The 17077-nt window shown below is 45.7% G+C and overlaps 1 protein-coding gene across 3 annotated transcripts in view; it reads right to left on the reverse strand.

The window, feature by feature from the left end:
• Positions 1 to 437: 437 nt before the first annotated feature.
• PSAT1 (phosphoserine aminotransferase 1) overlaps positions 438 to 17077 on the reverse strand; it is a 31579-nt gene continuing 14939 nt past the window's right edge. Inside the window, exons 7-9 of one of the 3 annotated variants that reach the window (XM_060300811.1) lie at positions 14388 to 14516; positions 4471 to 4608; positions 440 to 3792 (exon numbers count right to left, since the gene is read on the reverse strand). In XM_060300811.1, the coding sequence (XP_060156794.1) occupies positions 3687 to 3792; positions 4471 to 4608; positions 14388 to 14516 (373 nt within the window). In that variant the 3' untranslated portion in view covers positions 440 to 3686. Of the gene's footprint in view, positions 3793 to 4470; positions 4609 to 14387; positions 14517 to 17077 lie in introns of all 3 variants that reach the window. The other 2 variants (XM_030876951.2, XM_060300810.1) reach the window with 2 other exon arrangements.

Genomic DNA, 17077 nt, shown 5'->3' on the forward strand with positions numbered 1-17077 from the left:
TCTAATATGCCCAGTTCCCTATTTTCTTAGAAAATCCAATTTGCTCTGGGATTTCAAATACCAGAGGCTCTTGTTTTTGTCACAACAAATGAACTATTTTATTCTTTAGCTTCTTAGAAAGAAATTCAATAAATCTTTGCTCACTGCTAGCTTTTCTAGCTCTCTCCCAGTATCTCTTTGATCAAGCTTTTCCACCCACTCTGGAATAATCCAGGGGCAATTAGAACTTCTTACCTTCTTTAGCCCCAAAGGAGACCATTTATCACAAACTGTCATGGATTCCGATTCTAACTTACCAAGAGCCCAATTACAAACAGAGGCAAGGAATCTTCTTTCCAATTAAAGTGATTGATTTCTTTGCAGACGGGGTAGCATTTCGCTTTTTAATTATGTTCATTCTGATCAAGTGTGAGAAAATTCTTCTTCATTTTATTTTCCTTCCAAAGAACACGATACAACAAACATTAATCACACAGTGATACAAGGCCAGACCTGCAAGGGCCTCCGGCAGAGCTGGACATCTATCAATGGGTCTTGTCCATTTTACGGGGTCTTAGTGGCTCCTTAAGCTCTAAAGGGGAAAAAAGGGAATATTTGTTACATCACATAGTTCACCTGAGGGCTTGCCAAACCTTCCAGCATCTGCTAAGTTGTGACGAGACAGCATTAGATACTTAGATCAACACAGACTAGCACGGAACAGAACAATTCCAATTTTGTTTCTTGTGCAGGCAAAGAACAGAGCCGCAGTGCTGGGGATGAAGCAGTGTGTGGAGGTAAACATAAGCAACGTGGGAACAAATCTGTTTTTTCTCACTTAGGTGGTATTAACATGATTATGAGTTGTCAAATCTTGAAAGAGAAAAATAGTCAGAATCAGTTTGGGAGAAGGACACTTTGGAAGATCTAAAGGAAGATGAGGCCACCAAGCCTTACACAGATTTCCCAAGGCCTGAAAGACACCTGTCCGTTCACTTTGCTTTTAATCTTAAAGACTGGCCAGTTGTGGCTCCCGCAGCCTGTTGACCCGGGGCCTGCATCCTTATCTCCCCTTCCACCTCTCTCCACGTGGTCAGCAGACTGGCGTCCGTTCACTCACTCGAGACATTCAAAGGTCAAGGTTTTCGCTCAGTGAGTATCTTCCAGCGACCTGAGCTCCAGACAGCAGCGACTACCCTTTGTCCTGGTATGAACGCAGCTGCTCACCGTTTTCCAAACACTTTCACACAAATATAAAGAAGAGTCTGGGAGCCCTCCAAGATTCTACATTTTAGTAAAAAATGAAATTACATAGTAAGCTTTTGAAAAGTTAAAACATCCTCGTATGTGAGATTGTACCTCTGCCTTTACTGCAGGCTGTTTGCGAAATTCAGGAAGCTCTGTCTTTCCATTCATTAAACGGACAGTCGTTGAGCTCCTCCTAAGGGCAAGGCAGGATGCCAGGTGATGGAGGTGGAGAAACAGGGCTTGTGCCTTGCTCTGATGGGGAAGGCATGTAAGCAGACACCCTCGGCACAGGAAAACACAGAATGGAGGTGCTGTGACGGGATAAAAGGGTCACGCTTATAAGAACAAAGGAAAAGCGCATCCTTCCAAAGCAGGAGACACAAACAAGGTCAGGAGGTTGGCAGGTGTCTTGAAGGAACGTCAGTCTTGCTGAGCGGGGGCAGGAACTCCAGGCTTACCCGACGTAGCATGGGCATATACGCTCGCCACATTCCAAGAACCAGAAACACAAGAAAGAAGCAGCCAGACCAGATACCACAAAGCTGTGACCGCTGGGCTCAGAAGCCTGGGCTTTTTTATGAACCAAGGAGGAGCATGAAGGGGAAGTGATGGTCCCAAGGGCTGTGCTGGTAGGGGCAGGTGTGGGCAGATGAGGCTGCTGAAATGATCCGCTGAGGGCTGACAGAGCTGGCTGTGGCAATGGGAATGGAAATAAGTGGAGATTCAAGAGATCTGGGGCCGGTACAAACCACAGGGACTTGTCACCATCACATGAATGGATGAGGAAGGAGGGAAAATAGACTCTGAGAACTATTATATGGGAACACTTGGATGGCGTCCAAGCACTGGCCGGCTTTTGCCATTTAAAAATGTACTGTGGTTATCAGTCACATCCTGCATTGAGCCCTCGTTTTAAGCTCTTCAAACATCCCTGAGATAAGTGGGGGAGTTATTTCAATCCTCCTTTTCACAGATGAGAGAACCAAGATTGGTAAGGTTTAGCCCTAAGCAGGAAACCCAACTAACCCAACTAATTGGTGCAGAGCTGGCACGAAGGATCAGGATAGTCCTCATTACACATCCAACGAAACACGAAGATAGCTCAGAACTGTCCTAGCGGCATGTTTCCAGCCTAAGGGGGACAAAGTTCATAGAACTTTATACCGTGAGCTGTGTTGTAACGTGGTTTGTTGATACTGTCCATTCCAAAAGCCAACGGAAAGGTACCAGTGTGCTGAATCATTAAAGACGTGGATGTACAGGACTCGAGTCTTACACCTTTTTAAAGAAAATACCCTTCACAGATGCTATTTTTAGACAAGTTTTCCCAACATAAAGTTTTTAAAAGAACAATCTGTCTAAAAAGCATGTAAAGAAATTCATTGACAAAGGTTTAGATGTTTTAGGACTTTAATGTCCTTCGTACGGTCAACATAAAACACTGACAATGGATAAACAAGAGGGGAAAAGACTCTTCAGCAAAGATCTTCCCGAACTCATGGCATCACTGGTCAAACACCAGAAAGAGAACAGTCACGTGAACAAACAGTAAGGGAGTTTAACAGAGATGTTTAGTTTAACAGCATAACTGAAAAACAAAGAACCAACCAACCAACCAACCAACCGTTCTTCTACCCACTGAAAGGAAAGTAAAAGTGAATCAGGGAGCTTCCAAATCTTGTGAAGCAGCTTAAAAAGGGAGAGGGGAGGGGGAAGGGGAGGCACACAGCTGTTGAGAACGTAACACTCTAATGCACAAGGTCAAGGATCCCAACAACTTCTCAAAGTCTCAACATACATCAACAAGAAACGTATTATTAGAAATATAAAGGCACAGAGATATAAATGCATAGAGATATAAACTATTTGGTATTAACAACAGACCTTGCTATATAAACATATAGTATGCCACTTTTATCTCTTTGTGAGAATAATGGTATGAAGAACGATCTCCGGTTTGCCTCTCAGTCTGGAACATCACAACACGGTCGGTGGTGACCTGAATTAATAGCCGCAGAATTCAGAAGACCCCACTGCTGTCATCTTGCAAAGGATCAAAATTCAGCACCGAGAGGGCTCCACCCACCCTCCGTGCTGTGTGTTTGTGTGTCTCTAAAAATAATAACCTGCAGTTTGCATATAATTAAACTCATAGACAGCTTTGAATATGAGATCTAGGCAGAAAAAGTAGCAGCAAAGACAACAGTAGTTAGAATTTGGTAGAAAAGCAAGAGAAGATTTTTTAAAAGCTTCCAGTTCAAGTCAGAATTAAGGTTAAGTTTCAACTGCTTGGGACAGCTGTGGATGTTTTGCTGTTCTCTGAAAAAAGAAGAAAATCTATCAGAAGCATGTTCATTCGAGAAAAATACTGTGTTTCTTTAGTTTTTTTTAGCCATGCCCAAGTGACTTTCAATTTTGTACATTGTTCAAGGGCAGAGTGTATATTGGTTAGGATGTGCTCATAGCTGGTGCATCTCCAAAAAATTCTTCATGAAGGCTGCCAGCTTCTGGACATCTTCGATGGTGACAGCATTATACAGAGAGGCCCGAATGCCTCCCACGGACCTAGAAGAACCACAGATGCAGCCGTTAAGAACAGGAGCATCTGGTTGAGCATCAAGACAACCCTCCTTCCCGTCACCAGCACCTGAGAGAGTCACAGCACCTGAGACTATCGTGTCCAACCTCCCACCTGAAGGCCCCCGCGGGTGGCCAGGAGCGTCACACATCTCAGTCATTAAAAAATTCCTTTCCAACGCAGTGGAGAACCGTCACGCTCATGTGGAACCTAGGTTAGCTCAGCTCTTTGATGAGCCTGCCATGCAGGGGGCAGGGAGCAGACAGCTATTCTCATGCGTGAGAACACACATCTTCCATGGAGCTCACAGAATTAACTACTCTCTCTGACGTTCGGGGGAGCAGCAGTGTCTGTTCTTACACTGAACAGGCTGTGCCAGCTGCACCAGAGCGGGGATGGCACCCTTTGTGCTGTCAGAGCAGAGATTTTCAAAGGTAATTTTGACCAAAGTTCCTAGAAGATGTGGCCCCCGCCATGCTCTCGGCCGTGGGATCGTGCTAAGGGGCCTGTAAGCAGCGGCAGGAGAACCTCCATAACAAATGGTCTTTCCCAACTAGTTACAATAACTGCTACTCCAGGATGGGTAGGCTCCTAGATGTGTCTCCTTCAGCGTCTGAAAACTAAACCAATTCTCTGACCAGCTTCTGGATAGGACAAGTACTCACCTATGCCCTTTCAGGGAGATCATATTGAGTTCAAGAGCTTTGTCGAGAAATCTTTTTTCTAAAGCATCATCTCCTTTGGTGTTGCCAATGCGGAATGGAATATTCATCCTGCTTCTATTCTGGGGCTCCACTGGACATCTGAAAAACATGTTTTTTGTTCCAGCTATTTTTCTGCAATGTGCAACTGCCATTAACAAGGCAACAGAAAAAAAATTTTTATTAAATCCAAATAAACCCATTTATATATTATATTTAAGCATTCAGTAAAATAAGAATCACATAATTCCAGGAAAGTGAATATTATTTAATGAACAGAGAGGGATAATTGTAGTGCTGTATAGGGAAAATTGATTTAGATTGAAAACTTATACCCCACATGAACTCTATGTCAGTTATTTGGTTACAGAAAAGCAAAAAGAAAAAAAAAGTAAAGCATTAGTTACAAAAAATAAAGTTATACTAACATGTGAAGAAACATCATAACATTGGATTACTTGGACATTTTTTGTATGTTTGAACTATTTCCTTAAATCAACTTCCCAGAGTAAAACTGTTGGCGTGCGCGCGCACACACACACACACACACACACACAGACACACACAAACACCACACACACACACACAACACACACACACAACACACACACACAACACACATTTACATGGTTCTTGACAGGAGTTGGGAATCAAATTCAGAACATATGTTTTCAAAAAATATGAGAGTACATATTTAGAGATAGAATTAAACAAAATACCTGAACTAAAGCCCATCCAGAACATCATATATTCTGTAATTAATTACAACAGGTAAAGTTAGAAACGACCTACGGCCACCATAGAAATAAAATAAATTATAACATTTCTTTATAACTAAGTATTAAGATGCCACATAAAAAGATAAATATAAAGATTAGGCTGCAAAATGGAACTGGTTTGTGATCTAATAAGTCAAAAATTTTAGATGTTATGGGTACTCTAATTACAGTATAAATGTGGACATAAAGATTCTAAGGAAGCATAGAGAAACAGAAAATATTTGTGTTCAGGATGTGAGAATGTGGGATAATTCTATCTTCCCTTTAATGTTCTTTTAATAGTATGTTATATATTTAAACATCATAATGGAGTATACTGAAATGTACAGGTGATTAGAGTAAGATTGTTCCCATCAACCTGCAATTCTATTGCCACTAGTTAGGGTGAAAGCAGACTATGAAGTAAATGTAATAAATGTGAACTGGATGCCCTAAAGCACAGCTGCTATCTAATCCAGTTTTAACTGTCAGCAACAGAAAATTTTTTAAAACCATTTTCCAGGTGCAAACAAGAGATTAAAAAAAGATCTGCGCCAGGACATTTATAATTTACTTAGGGAGATCACTCTTGCATATGGAACAGTGAGTTAACATTCTCTTATACGACTCATCCTTAATTTCCAAGAGCCTCAGTTTCCTCATCTGAATATTGGGAATGATAATAATATCTCCATTTCATACTAGTTATGACAATTCAGTGATACAACATATATGAAGCTTCCAACCCATGGCAGCCACACAGCAATGTGAATGACCCTTTTTCTACAAGGCTGCAGAGAAAAAAAATAAGTTGGTCCGAATAGTGGCCGTAAGATTTAAAAATAATGAGCAGCAGCTTTCAAAGCACTTAAAACACTGTACTGTCCCAAGCTGTGCGACCTTGAACAAGTTACTAAATCTCTCTGTTGTGCCTCTCTGATGTGAGGACTAAATGGCCACAAATTTTCTGCAGCCCTCCCAGCAAGAGGTGGGGTCTTGTGCTCCACACCTTTTGAATCTAGGCTGGCCTTGTGGACTTGCTTTGACCAAGAGACTGTAACAAGAGTGACGCCGTGCAACTTCCAAGCTGAGGCCTCAAGGGGCATGCAGCTTCTCTACCTGCCCTCTTAAAACATCACTGCCATGTAAGCAAGCCCCAGCTAGCCTGCTGGAAATAACAGGCCCAGCCCACAGCCAGCCAGCACCAGCTGCCAGACAGATGAGGGGGGCCATTTACACTCTAGGTGGATCACCAGGTGACTTTGGTTGAAGTGATCTCAGATGAGACCAGCAGAAGAAACCACCCCACTGAGCCCAGCCCCACCTGCTGACTGAAAAGAATCCTGAGCAAAAGAAATGGCTGTGGTTTTCAGTCACTGTCTTGAAGTGTTCTATGATGCAAAAGTAGATAACTGATAGAATTTAGAAGTGTCTGGAACACATTCAATGCTATGTAAATAACTATTGAAGTCAATAAATTTGTCTTTTTATTCTCAGCACCTTACACAGGGCTCACAGACTCTCAAAAATGAATGAGTCAAATTTCATCTAGGATACGTTAGTATTTGACTTCAGTTTCTGATTTGGAAAGTAGGCAAGCCAAAATTATCTTCCACTGACAACCAAAGGAGACAAACAGAAGAACAGATGACACGCTACTCTGGATTACAAGGAAGATATGTAATAACTCTCTCCATTTTCTCAAGCACATCCTATTTCATTCTTCCCCTTCTACAGGGTGGGATTCATTAAAATTAAACAGCAAATAAAAGCAGTGTGAGGACGCCCCCATTAAAAGCTATGCTCGCCCCTCAGGGCACACACATAATTCCTGTTAAAGTTAATAGGAGTCAAGTGCACATCGATGGACAGAAGAGACACAAGAAGGGAAACCAAGTATCTGGTAATAGGCTTTGAGCCTGAATTCTGGGCCCCCCTTTGCACAGGTAGTAGTTATCCTGGTTGACATTTAAATTAAAAATTTAGTGTCTACCCTCTTTGATATTCTGCTGCCTCAGGCTCCCCAGGTGAGAGTCCAATTATAGAGCTGGAGCAGCAAAAAGGACATGTGATTTAAGGGGAAAAAATATTAAAAAGGGGGAAGAATTAAGAACATGGATTTACAAAGAATCTGTATTTACAGTCATCCCCCACACATTTACTCATCCTATTGTGAACGTAGATGGTATCATGACAGCAACTATGTCATAACAACTAGAAACTGAAGATTAAATTTGCACGGTGCCCGAGAGTGTCCCTGCTGCGGGGCTGAGGGAAGGAAGAAAAAGACGAAGGGGAATCAGCCGCTCCCAACCTAGCAAGATGGCTGTGGAGGGAATTCAAATTCCACAGGACAAGCGCTGTGGAAGCACAGGGCTGAGCAAGTAACTCTGCCCGAGGGAAGGTTGAAGGTTTCAGAGGAAGGGAGGTGGGAGGGGTCAGGACAGGGGGAGACGAAGGAAGGGCATCTGGCAGACAGCTGTGTCTGCCAAGGCACAGGGGACCCCAGCAAGTTCTCTGCAGCACCTGGGGTGCTGGGTGCCTGGCTGGGGGCAGGACTGCAGACCGCGGAGGGCCCTGCAGACACGCTCTCCTGGGAACTGGATCAATTGGATCCTGGAGCAAAGAGGAGTAATCAGGTCTGCGCAACCAGTTCCGTGTTTTAGAAAAAGCACTACGACATAGGGGCTGGAGGGTGGGGACACTGCGGGAGAGCCCTGCTAGAAAGCTCCCACAAAGAACTTTCTAGGTCAACAGAATTAGGCCTGATGACCAAGACAGGGACACTGGGGAGTTTCAAGCATGGGCAGCAAATTCAAATGCCAATAGGGACTCATATAAATGAGTATAACAGGCCCAACATGACAGACTCAGCACAAACTCCCTACGTTACCTGTTAACTGTGAGGGCCTGTTCTTCCACAGAGAAACAGTCTCCCTTTTGCTTGAAACATACGGCCCCCCCAGTCTGTTTCTCCCACTTTCAGAGACACGGGGATTATGAAATAAGACATCTGGATTTAAATAATCTTCACATGTTCCAGTAAGGGCTCAAATTGTGTGTTTTAAACCCTGTGAGCCACGCCGAGCACTGCCGTGGTCTGTGCTGGTCCACCGCTCCCAGGCGTTATCACTAAATCCCAGAGCGAGGGCAGGGCCTGTGGCCTGAATGAGTTGGGGGCAGGGAGAAGGTGCCAGGCTGACAGAGCGCTAGCACGGGGGCCGGGTGGGCGTGGAAGCAGCGGGTCATCCTGGGACTGCAAAGCTTCCAGGCCAGAGTGTGAGCAGCGCTCCCCAGGGAGCCTATGACGGAAGCTGATAAGGATGGTTGTGACGGGAAAAGCGGTGTCACAGTCAGTCATAGAAATTTAGGAAATCCTGCATGAACAGGGCTACACGGGTTTCTTGACTCAACTTCCTAGAGCGTCTCAAGAGCTCCGGTGAATCGTGAACTCCCAAGAGGATAATTCATACAGGAACAGAGTTTTCCCCAAATGCACGTGGCTGAAAAACCCACTGCATCTCTGGGATGAGTCTTCTAGAATGCCCACTGAGAAACCCCAGGACTTCCCAAGGTACCAGAGGGGCATGTGTGAGGGGAAAGGCACCGCCTGAGTGGGAAACAGCATCTCACAAAGGTGGCGAGGGTTAGGAGGGCGCAAGAAAACCACAGGCAGTTGGCAAGCGAAGACAAGACGCTCATTTCAGCGGTGTCTGTTCCAAAAGACAAACCAGAAACAACAAGGGCGCGACGAGTGCATCCTGAGGTGAGACAAGCCCACAGGCCGCTCCTGACTGCCTAACTTTTAAATAAAAAATTAATTCTAAATTTGCACACGATTAGGAAAACTAGAGTAAAAATATGAAGATCTACCCTTCCACAGAGGTGGTTGCCATCAACAGTCTTCTGCACATTTTCAGGATCAGATACACAAATGTGTATACATGTAGATATGTGTGTTTCCACATGTACATATATACATATATAGTATTTACAAATACAAACATTGTGGGTTTCTAAGTGGGATAATACACATGTCCTTTTTTACACCTGCTTTTTCCTTTTGACCTGATGACGTTATCAGGTCATCTTCCCAGTTTGCTCACAGACCTTCCCCGCTCTCCACGCACACGTTACTCCATACCACGGATGGATCTTAATTTCCTTCACCAGACCCCTCCTGAAGGACACCCGGGTTGTCTCTAGATTTTCCCCGTTAACGTAAGTATCCCGCATTGGACTTGCGGGTGCCCAATTTTGTGCACACTTCTGGGCAAGGCAGAGTACTGGCAGAGGGCAGGTGCCTAGAAGTAAAAGTCTTTGGTCAAAGAGCAGCAGAGTTTTGAACTTTGATGGACGCTGCAAACCTCGCTCCAAAATTGAACACATTTTTTTACTTAACATACCCAAAGTGTGTTTGTTCCCTTGCCTACATCAGATGTTATCAGTCTTTAGAATTTCTGCTGATCAGAGGGGAAGAAAATCCCATGGTTTTAATCTGCATTTCCTAAAGTAGTTGGCCCCTCTTCATTCATCTATTAACCAGCTGTGTTTCTTCTGAGTTGTTTGCTCATACAGTTAGAAACCACCCCCTGCCTTTTTAAAATTTGGTTATCCTTTTTCATTTATTTGTGGTTCTTCTCTATATCAACAGTAACCTTTATATGTTAATACGCTACCAAACTTTGTGTCTGTCATTTTGTTTTGTTTATGTCTTGAACTGTAGAAAAGTTTTAAATTTTCATGTAATTAAATATCTTTTACTTTATGGCTTCTGAGTTTTATGGCTTATTTAGGAAGGCTTCTGTACTCCCTACACTTACACATAAATTCTCTCCTGTATTTTATATTTGCTACTTGCATTTAGTTGCATTTGCATCTTTTCGATGGACTAGAATTTGTGTATGCTGTGATGCAAATATCTAATTTCTGTTTAAATGAATTATCAATGCTTCAATCAGTCAATTAGACAAAAAGTCACGTTAGACTTTAAAACTGTCTAATTTAAAATGCAATTCTCAAGTAAACATGGACCAGTTTCTGGACTTTTCCACCGATGTCTTTCCCTCTGCCAGTGGCTTTATACGTTAATAGATCATATGTTAACATTACATTTTATTAATGTTAACATGTATGTTTAAAATGTTTCATCTATCCTTTTGCACTAACTTTTTCAGGTGAACACTGAACTGACTTCTAGATATTTACTAATTTTTGTGACTATTGCGAATGGGATCTTTCCTTGTTTTTTATTGTTATTTCTGAAGTATGGGAAAGTAACTGACTTTTACATATTTAGACATAACTGATCACAATTGTGAGCATGATCATTTCTAGTTTTTCCACTGATTCCTGCATTTTGAAATAAAAAGTCAATATCATTTGTGATTTTTGTTGTTTCCTTAGTAAAGGCTCTGGAACCAGCACCCTTGACTCTCCCCATGTTCTTATCCTGCCTGATCCCACTTCCCCGCTGCACCTGACCCTAACCTGTCTGTGCTGCTGTAAAACACTGTCTGTTCACAGGGTTGTGATGACAATAAAATGTATTCATAGCTGTAAAGCGCCAAGGGCTCTGCCTGCTTTATTTTAGCTTGGGGTTGTCACTAGACACATCACATGCTTCCCTCTCTTTCCTAAGGTCTGGACCCCACATGAAAGTGAGAAAAGGTGACCTCAGATGTAGATATGGATTTGATCACTTCAACAGCTTTATATATTAAAATTAATATCTAATACACATTAAACACGATGTGTCAGGAACATCCTAGGTGCTTTCAATAATAACCACAAATACTATTAAGAGCTAACCCTTAAGGAATGCTCCCTAAGTGCCAAATACGGTTTCTGGTGCTTTACACAAATTACCCAGTGCAAGAGCCCATGTTCTTAACGTCTACATTACATACTCTTTATCCACATGCATTCGCATTTAACTGCTCACCTCCTCTTCGGGGCCACATTTCCATAGCAAAGAACTTCCTGAAAACCCAAGTGCACACAGAGACAACTAGTGAGCGTCCAACTGCTAACATAGAGGAGAGAGGGAGCAAAGCCTGCTACTGACCCTGGTAACAAGGTCCCAGAGGAACACCATGAGCCGGATGACCTTTTCTGGGCAGGTGGCCCAGGGGGTGAATAGAAGTTCCCAGAAAGAGGCTTATTCGGAAGAGGATGCAAGTTCGGGGTCAAGGCTGTTCATAAGTGAATGAGGAGTTTTGCATGGGAAGGTGATGAGATTCCTCAGGAGATGACCTGCCTGCCACATTGGCTTCGACAGGCTGCCTTCTGGGAAACGCCAGGTTGGGTGCTTGCAGTTAAAGGATCTCAACTGCGGGGAGAGAATTCAGGGGATTCTTGGTGTTCCTCCTATGCTTTATTTTGTTTTTAATTTCCTGGATTTCTTCTGGAGGCATCACCATGCTTCCTGTCCTCCCATTTTGTGCCTTCACATCTCCCGAGAAACATACGGAGCCAAAAGCCCATAGAAAATTGGTCTCCCCTCCACAACAGCTGCCACGTGCTCTTACTCACACTCAGATCCTGATCACTCTTATGGAGCCAGGAAAGGTGACTTATTCTTCTGGGTATCCCCAGAGCCTGGAACAAGGCTAGCACAGAGGAGTGTTCAGGCGCCATTGGATGGATGGATGGATGGACGGACGGACGGACGGATAGATGGATGGATGGATGGGTAGACGGATGAATGGGTGGGTGGATGGATGGGTAGATGGATGGGTGGGTGGATGGGTAGATAGACGAATGGATAAATGAGCTAGTGAATTAAACATGTCTTCAGACCAGACTTTCTTTCCAATCCCAGCGCGAGCCGTGCCCTTCCGGTAGCCCACTCTCTGTTCAGACCAGACTTTCTTTCCAATCCCAGCGCGAGCCGTGCCCTTCCGGTAGCCCACTCTCTGTTCAGACCAGACTTTCTTTCCAATCCCAGCGCGAGCCGTGCCCTTCAGGTAGCCCACTCTCTGTTCAGACCAGACTTTCTTTCCAATCCCAGCGCGAGCCGTGCCCTTCCGGTAGCCCACTCTCTGTTCAGACCAGACTTTCTTTCCAATCCCAGCGCGAGCCGTGCCCTTCAGGTAGCCCACTCTCTGTTCAGACCAGACTTTCTTTCCAATCCCAGCGCGAGCCGTGCCCTTCAGGTAGCCCACTCTCTGTTCTCCAAACACTCTACTTTCTTCCCTCAGTGCTTTGCAGAGGCCATTCCCTGCCTTCCTAAAAATTCCTAAAAGTACTTCCGCCTTCCTCTCTGCCTAATTCTTACTCCTGTCCAAGGCTCAAGCTCGTGTAAAAGCCCTCCCTTCGCCTCCAGCCAAAGCAGTATCTCCCTGCCCCCAGCTCAAGGCTCGTTATTTAGCCCTTGGCCATGAACTCCTTGGACCGTCTACTGCTGATCACGCACGTTACAACGGCTCCAGTCAGCGCTAGTGGAGTACCCTGGCCTCCTCTCTCACACGTCAGGCTCTAAAGTGGAAGATTCCCAAGGGCCAAGCCACAGAACCACAGAGCAGGCAGAAGTGCACAGTGTGTACCCCTTCCCCCAGATGGCATGTGGAAGAGGACCCCAAAGGTCAAGTCGTTCAGCCAAGCCAGACTCCCTGAGGGCTTGTGGCTGGGGTGTCATCACACGCCAAGAACTCACAGGAGCAGGCAGGCATTTAAGGGCAGAGGGGACAGCAGCAGTTAGGCCTGTCCTAAAAGTACAACCCCACCCACGGATGCTTATGGAGATGTGTTAGCAAATCTTGGGTAAAACGTACAATTCTAAGGCAGGATTGAGGCACCAGTTTTTTGTCCTACGAGGCCCACTAAATTCTTCAGAGTGAAAATTCCTTTGTTATGGTCAGCCAGATATTTTTTCTTACAACACACTGAACTCCAAAGAGTAAAGGCCGCTAAGAAGGGGGTCCTGGCTCGGCAAATGAGTGTAAGTGTTTACGCATGTAAGTGTATAAACACACGTGCATACAGAGCATAAAGTCTGGTCCTCCCACAGCGTCCCCACCTTGAAGGAGGGGAAAAACAAATGAAAACATCATCTCTCAAGCTCCTTGTGTGCCAGGCACTGTACTAGGTACTTTATATCTGGCATTTTGGTGACAGGTCTGTTGTAGGGGGTTGAACGGTGGCTTCTGCAAAGGTTTACCCACGTGTTCACCTCCAGAACCTGCGAATGTGACCTAGAAAAAGGGTCTCTGCTGATGCAATTAAGCTAAGATCTCTAGATGAGACCAATCATCCTGGATTATCTGGGTGGGCCCTAAATCCAACGTAAGAGACAGAAGACAAGACACACAAGAAAGGAGCAGGCCATGTGAAGGCCTCTCAGAGGCAGAGACTGGGGTGAGGCAGCCACAAGCCAAGGAATGCCTGAAGCCACTGGAAGCTGGAAGAGGCAAGGAATGGATTCTTCCCTGGAGTCTCTGAAGGGAGCAAAGCCTTGCTGACAGCTTGCCTTTGAACTCCTGTGCTCCAGAACACTGAAAATAAATTTCTCTTGTTTTAAGCCACCAAGCTAGTGGTACTTTGCTCTGGCAGCCCTAGGAGATCAATACAAGGCCCATACGCGCTCTGGTGTTGGTCCAGCGGTCAACACATGTTCATGAATCAATTCGTCACAGAAACATTTAACTAGGAGTCAACTCATACCAGAGCCAATTCCATTCACCAACTGCAGGCCTGAGATGGGAGTGTTTGTCCTGTAATAAGCGAAAGAGTAAACTTTCCTAAAAGGGTAAATAACCCAGGGGAGAGGCCAGGAGTGGGTGTTTATACCAAGGGTCTCCAGGGAGTCCTGAGGTAAAGCTGAGAGCTTCCAGCAAGTACGTGTTTTGTCCCCAGGGGACATACAGAGGAGGTGAGGCTGGGGAGAGGGGTCTGCCCCGGGGTCTGTGGTGTGAGAAACGTTACCACCCATTGGGAGACAGGTCCCAAAGCCCGGGATTCCTGGGCATGGGATGCAGGAGGGAAGACTTACCTAACTCATGCTCCTGAGGAGTACGGTGTCTCAGCGAAAGGTGGCTGCATCCATGTTCCAAAAGGACATGGCATATACCCATTTTTAAATTCACAAGAGGCAAAATGTGAGATAAAACCCCATCAACTTACACATAGAATCCTTGAGAATTATCAACAATCTCATAAATCATTTGCGATTTGATGGAGCTAAGCTTCTCCATGGCTGCTGCACCGCCGTTGTTCTTAATCCACTCCAGGACCAAGCCCATGACATAGATGCTAAAATAAAGAGTAAAAAATACATATATCCACGTAGAGAATGGACTTGAGGATACGGGGAGGGGGAAGGGTAAGCTGGGACAAAGTGAGAGAGTGGCATGGACATATATACACTACCAAATGTAAAATAGATAGCTAGTGGGAAGCAGCCGCATAGCACAGGGAGATCAGCTCGGTGCTTTGTGACCACCTATAGCGGTGGGTTAGGGAGGGAGGGAGGGAGGGAGATGCAAGAGGGAAGAGATATGGGAACATATGTATATGTATAACTGATTAACTTTGTTATAAAGCAGAAACTAACACACCATTGTAAAGCAACTATACTCCAATAAAGATCTTAAAATATAAATAAATAAATAAATAATTTTAAAAAAAGTACATATATCCATTGAGTTCAGCCTTGCACAAGTGGAAAGACACCCAAGCAAACAGTCTGAAGTCGTACTAAAACAGACTTAAAGACACCATTAGACAGAGACAAGATGAAAGTGGGCCATGTGTACACCAAGGACAGGAGTGTGTCACGGAGCAAAAATGAAGATCAACCCAACTCTAGGCCCCTGGGGGCCATTCAGAAAAGAGGGTTAATTAGACTCTTCACTAGAGGTCACATCGGTGCCCACCAGTCCAGCCCAAGCCCGAACGCAAACTCTTCATGACACCTGGAACACAGCTCCCTGTCTCCACCCCTGCTGACATTTTATCCCTGCCACAAGCATCCTCAGACACCTAGCTCCCCACCCCCACCAGTTAACTCTTCACTTTCTGAACGCCCAGAGCCCGCTGCCCACACTTCCCCTAGTTTTTACCACTGGCTCTTTATTCTCTACTCCTGGGCGCCCGTGTCTTGGACCCTGCAGTTCTGGAAGGCTGGAAGCACAGTGTTCACCTTTCCTCCCGCAAAGCCCCGGCGCACAGCCCACCACCGGGCGGAGGCAGGGTGGCAGAGTGCCCAAAAGCCTAGGCTCCAAGTCCTAGTCCTGACTCTAGAACCAGTGCTGCCCCAACAGATTACCCAGGATTAGTCACCCCAGGGATCCAAATCTCGACTTTCCCACCTGGAAACGGGGAGGCCTGCCAACCGACGGTGGACACCCAGCATTTCAGCTGCCCTGCCCTTCCTAACTCCACCCAGCAGGAGGACCCAGCGGGGTCCCTTGCTCCCCTGGTTTCAGAGTTGAGCAGGGGACTTAACTGGACCAATCAGAGCCCTCCATAGGCTTTTCTGAATTGGGAATGAGAAGAGGCAGAATTGTGTGTTGGTGAAACGGTGAGTTATGAGGTAAGAGCGACGAGGAACATTTGAAGGAGGCTCATCTGAGACACAGGAGTGCAGACGGGGTGGGATGCGGTTCCAGGAGGACCCGCCGCACCTCGGCCCTGCATAGAGCTTGGGTGCATCGCTTACCGAGCCAGAATATCAACTCTGTCCCTTAGAGACCTCAGTGCTCTTGGGGGGACTGCAGGAAATGGGTTGGGTGAAGGGCTTAGTGCAGGGCTGGCACATGGCAGGTGTAATTAGTAGTATCTTTACTAGTTTAAGTGCTCAAAACTAAGCCCAAAACACAAGACGTTGAAGAGCAGCGGATGGTTTTCCCAGTGATCTTCTGAAAGCCCCTCTGCTTAAAAAGGTGCTGAGGGGACTTCCCTGGCGGTCCAATGGTTAAGACTCCTCACTTCCACTGCAAGGGGCACAGGTTCGATCCCTGGTCAGTGAACGATGATCCCACATGCCACGCGGCACAGCCAAAAAATTAAAAAATAATAAAAAATAAAAAGGTGCTGAGGGCTCTCTGTGCACCTCACTGAAAGCCCACGGGACAGGAGCAGAGGTCTCCCGGGGAAAAGAGACCATCCTCCTCGAACTGGGAGCGTGGAAAAGGTCTGTGCTCAGCAATGGCCTCTGTATGAGTGGGACAAAGGTCCCCCATAAGAATCTGTGCAAACTTAGTTGCTGAGCATCAATGTCCCGCAGAGATCTGGGGTGGGGACCCCCAGACACAGCTGCCTCCTCGCTTACTTACTAACACCATGACAGGGTGGGGAGGGGAAAATGCTCGAACACCAGAAGCTTGTCCCAGGGAAGCCCAAGATACCTGACTGGCTCGTTCACTGCCTCCAGGCACGTGGAGAATCCCGGTGTTTCTACCCCAGAAGGTAGCAGAGCCCACGCTGGGCTGCCCAGCGGGCACTGGGCAGAGAACAGCCAGCACCCAGAACCATGCGGTAGCCCCGGTGGAAGCTTCCCCAGCCTGGCTCCCCAGACAGCCCTGGGAGGAATGAGAAATGGTAGCTAGGGGCAGCGGCGAGGGAGCTCAAAGCAGAAAATAGCCTCTGAATAATTTCCAGCCTCGGCTGGAGCTCTCTGTATAAGGGCTGAGAAATCAGAGGAGCAAAGGAGAAAGAAGAAAGAGAGGGGAAGGACTGTTCAGCGGTCCAGGACTCTCCCTTATATTGATCAAAAAAATCCGAGGCCAGAACTACCATTATCCCGCTTTACAGATGAGGAAACAGGCAGGCTCAGACAGCTTAACTTGGCTAAAGTCATCTAATAAGTGGCT

Source organism: Globicephala melas, chromosome 6 (genome assembly GCF_963455315.2).
Source record: "Globicephala melas chromosome 6, mGloMel1.2, whole genome shotgun sequence".
Classification (NCBI taxonomy): domain Eukaryota; kingdom Metazoa; phylum Chordata; class Mammalia; order Artiodactyla; family Delphinidae; genus Globicephala; species Globicephala melas.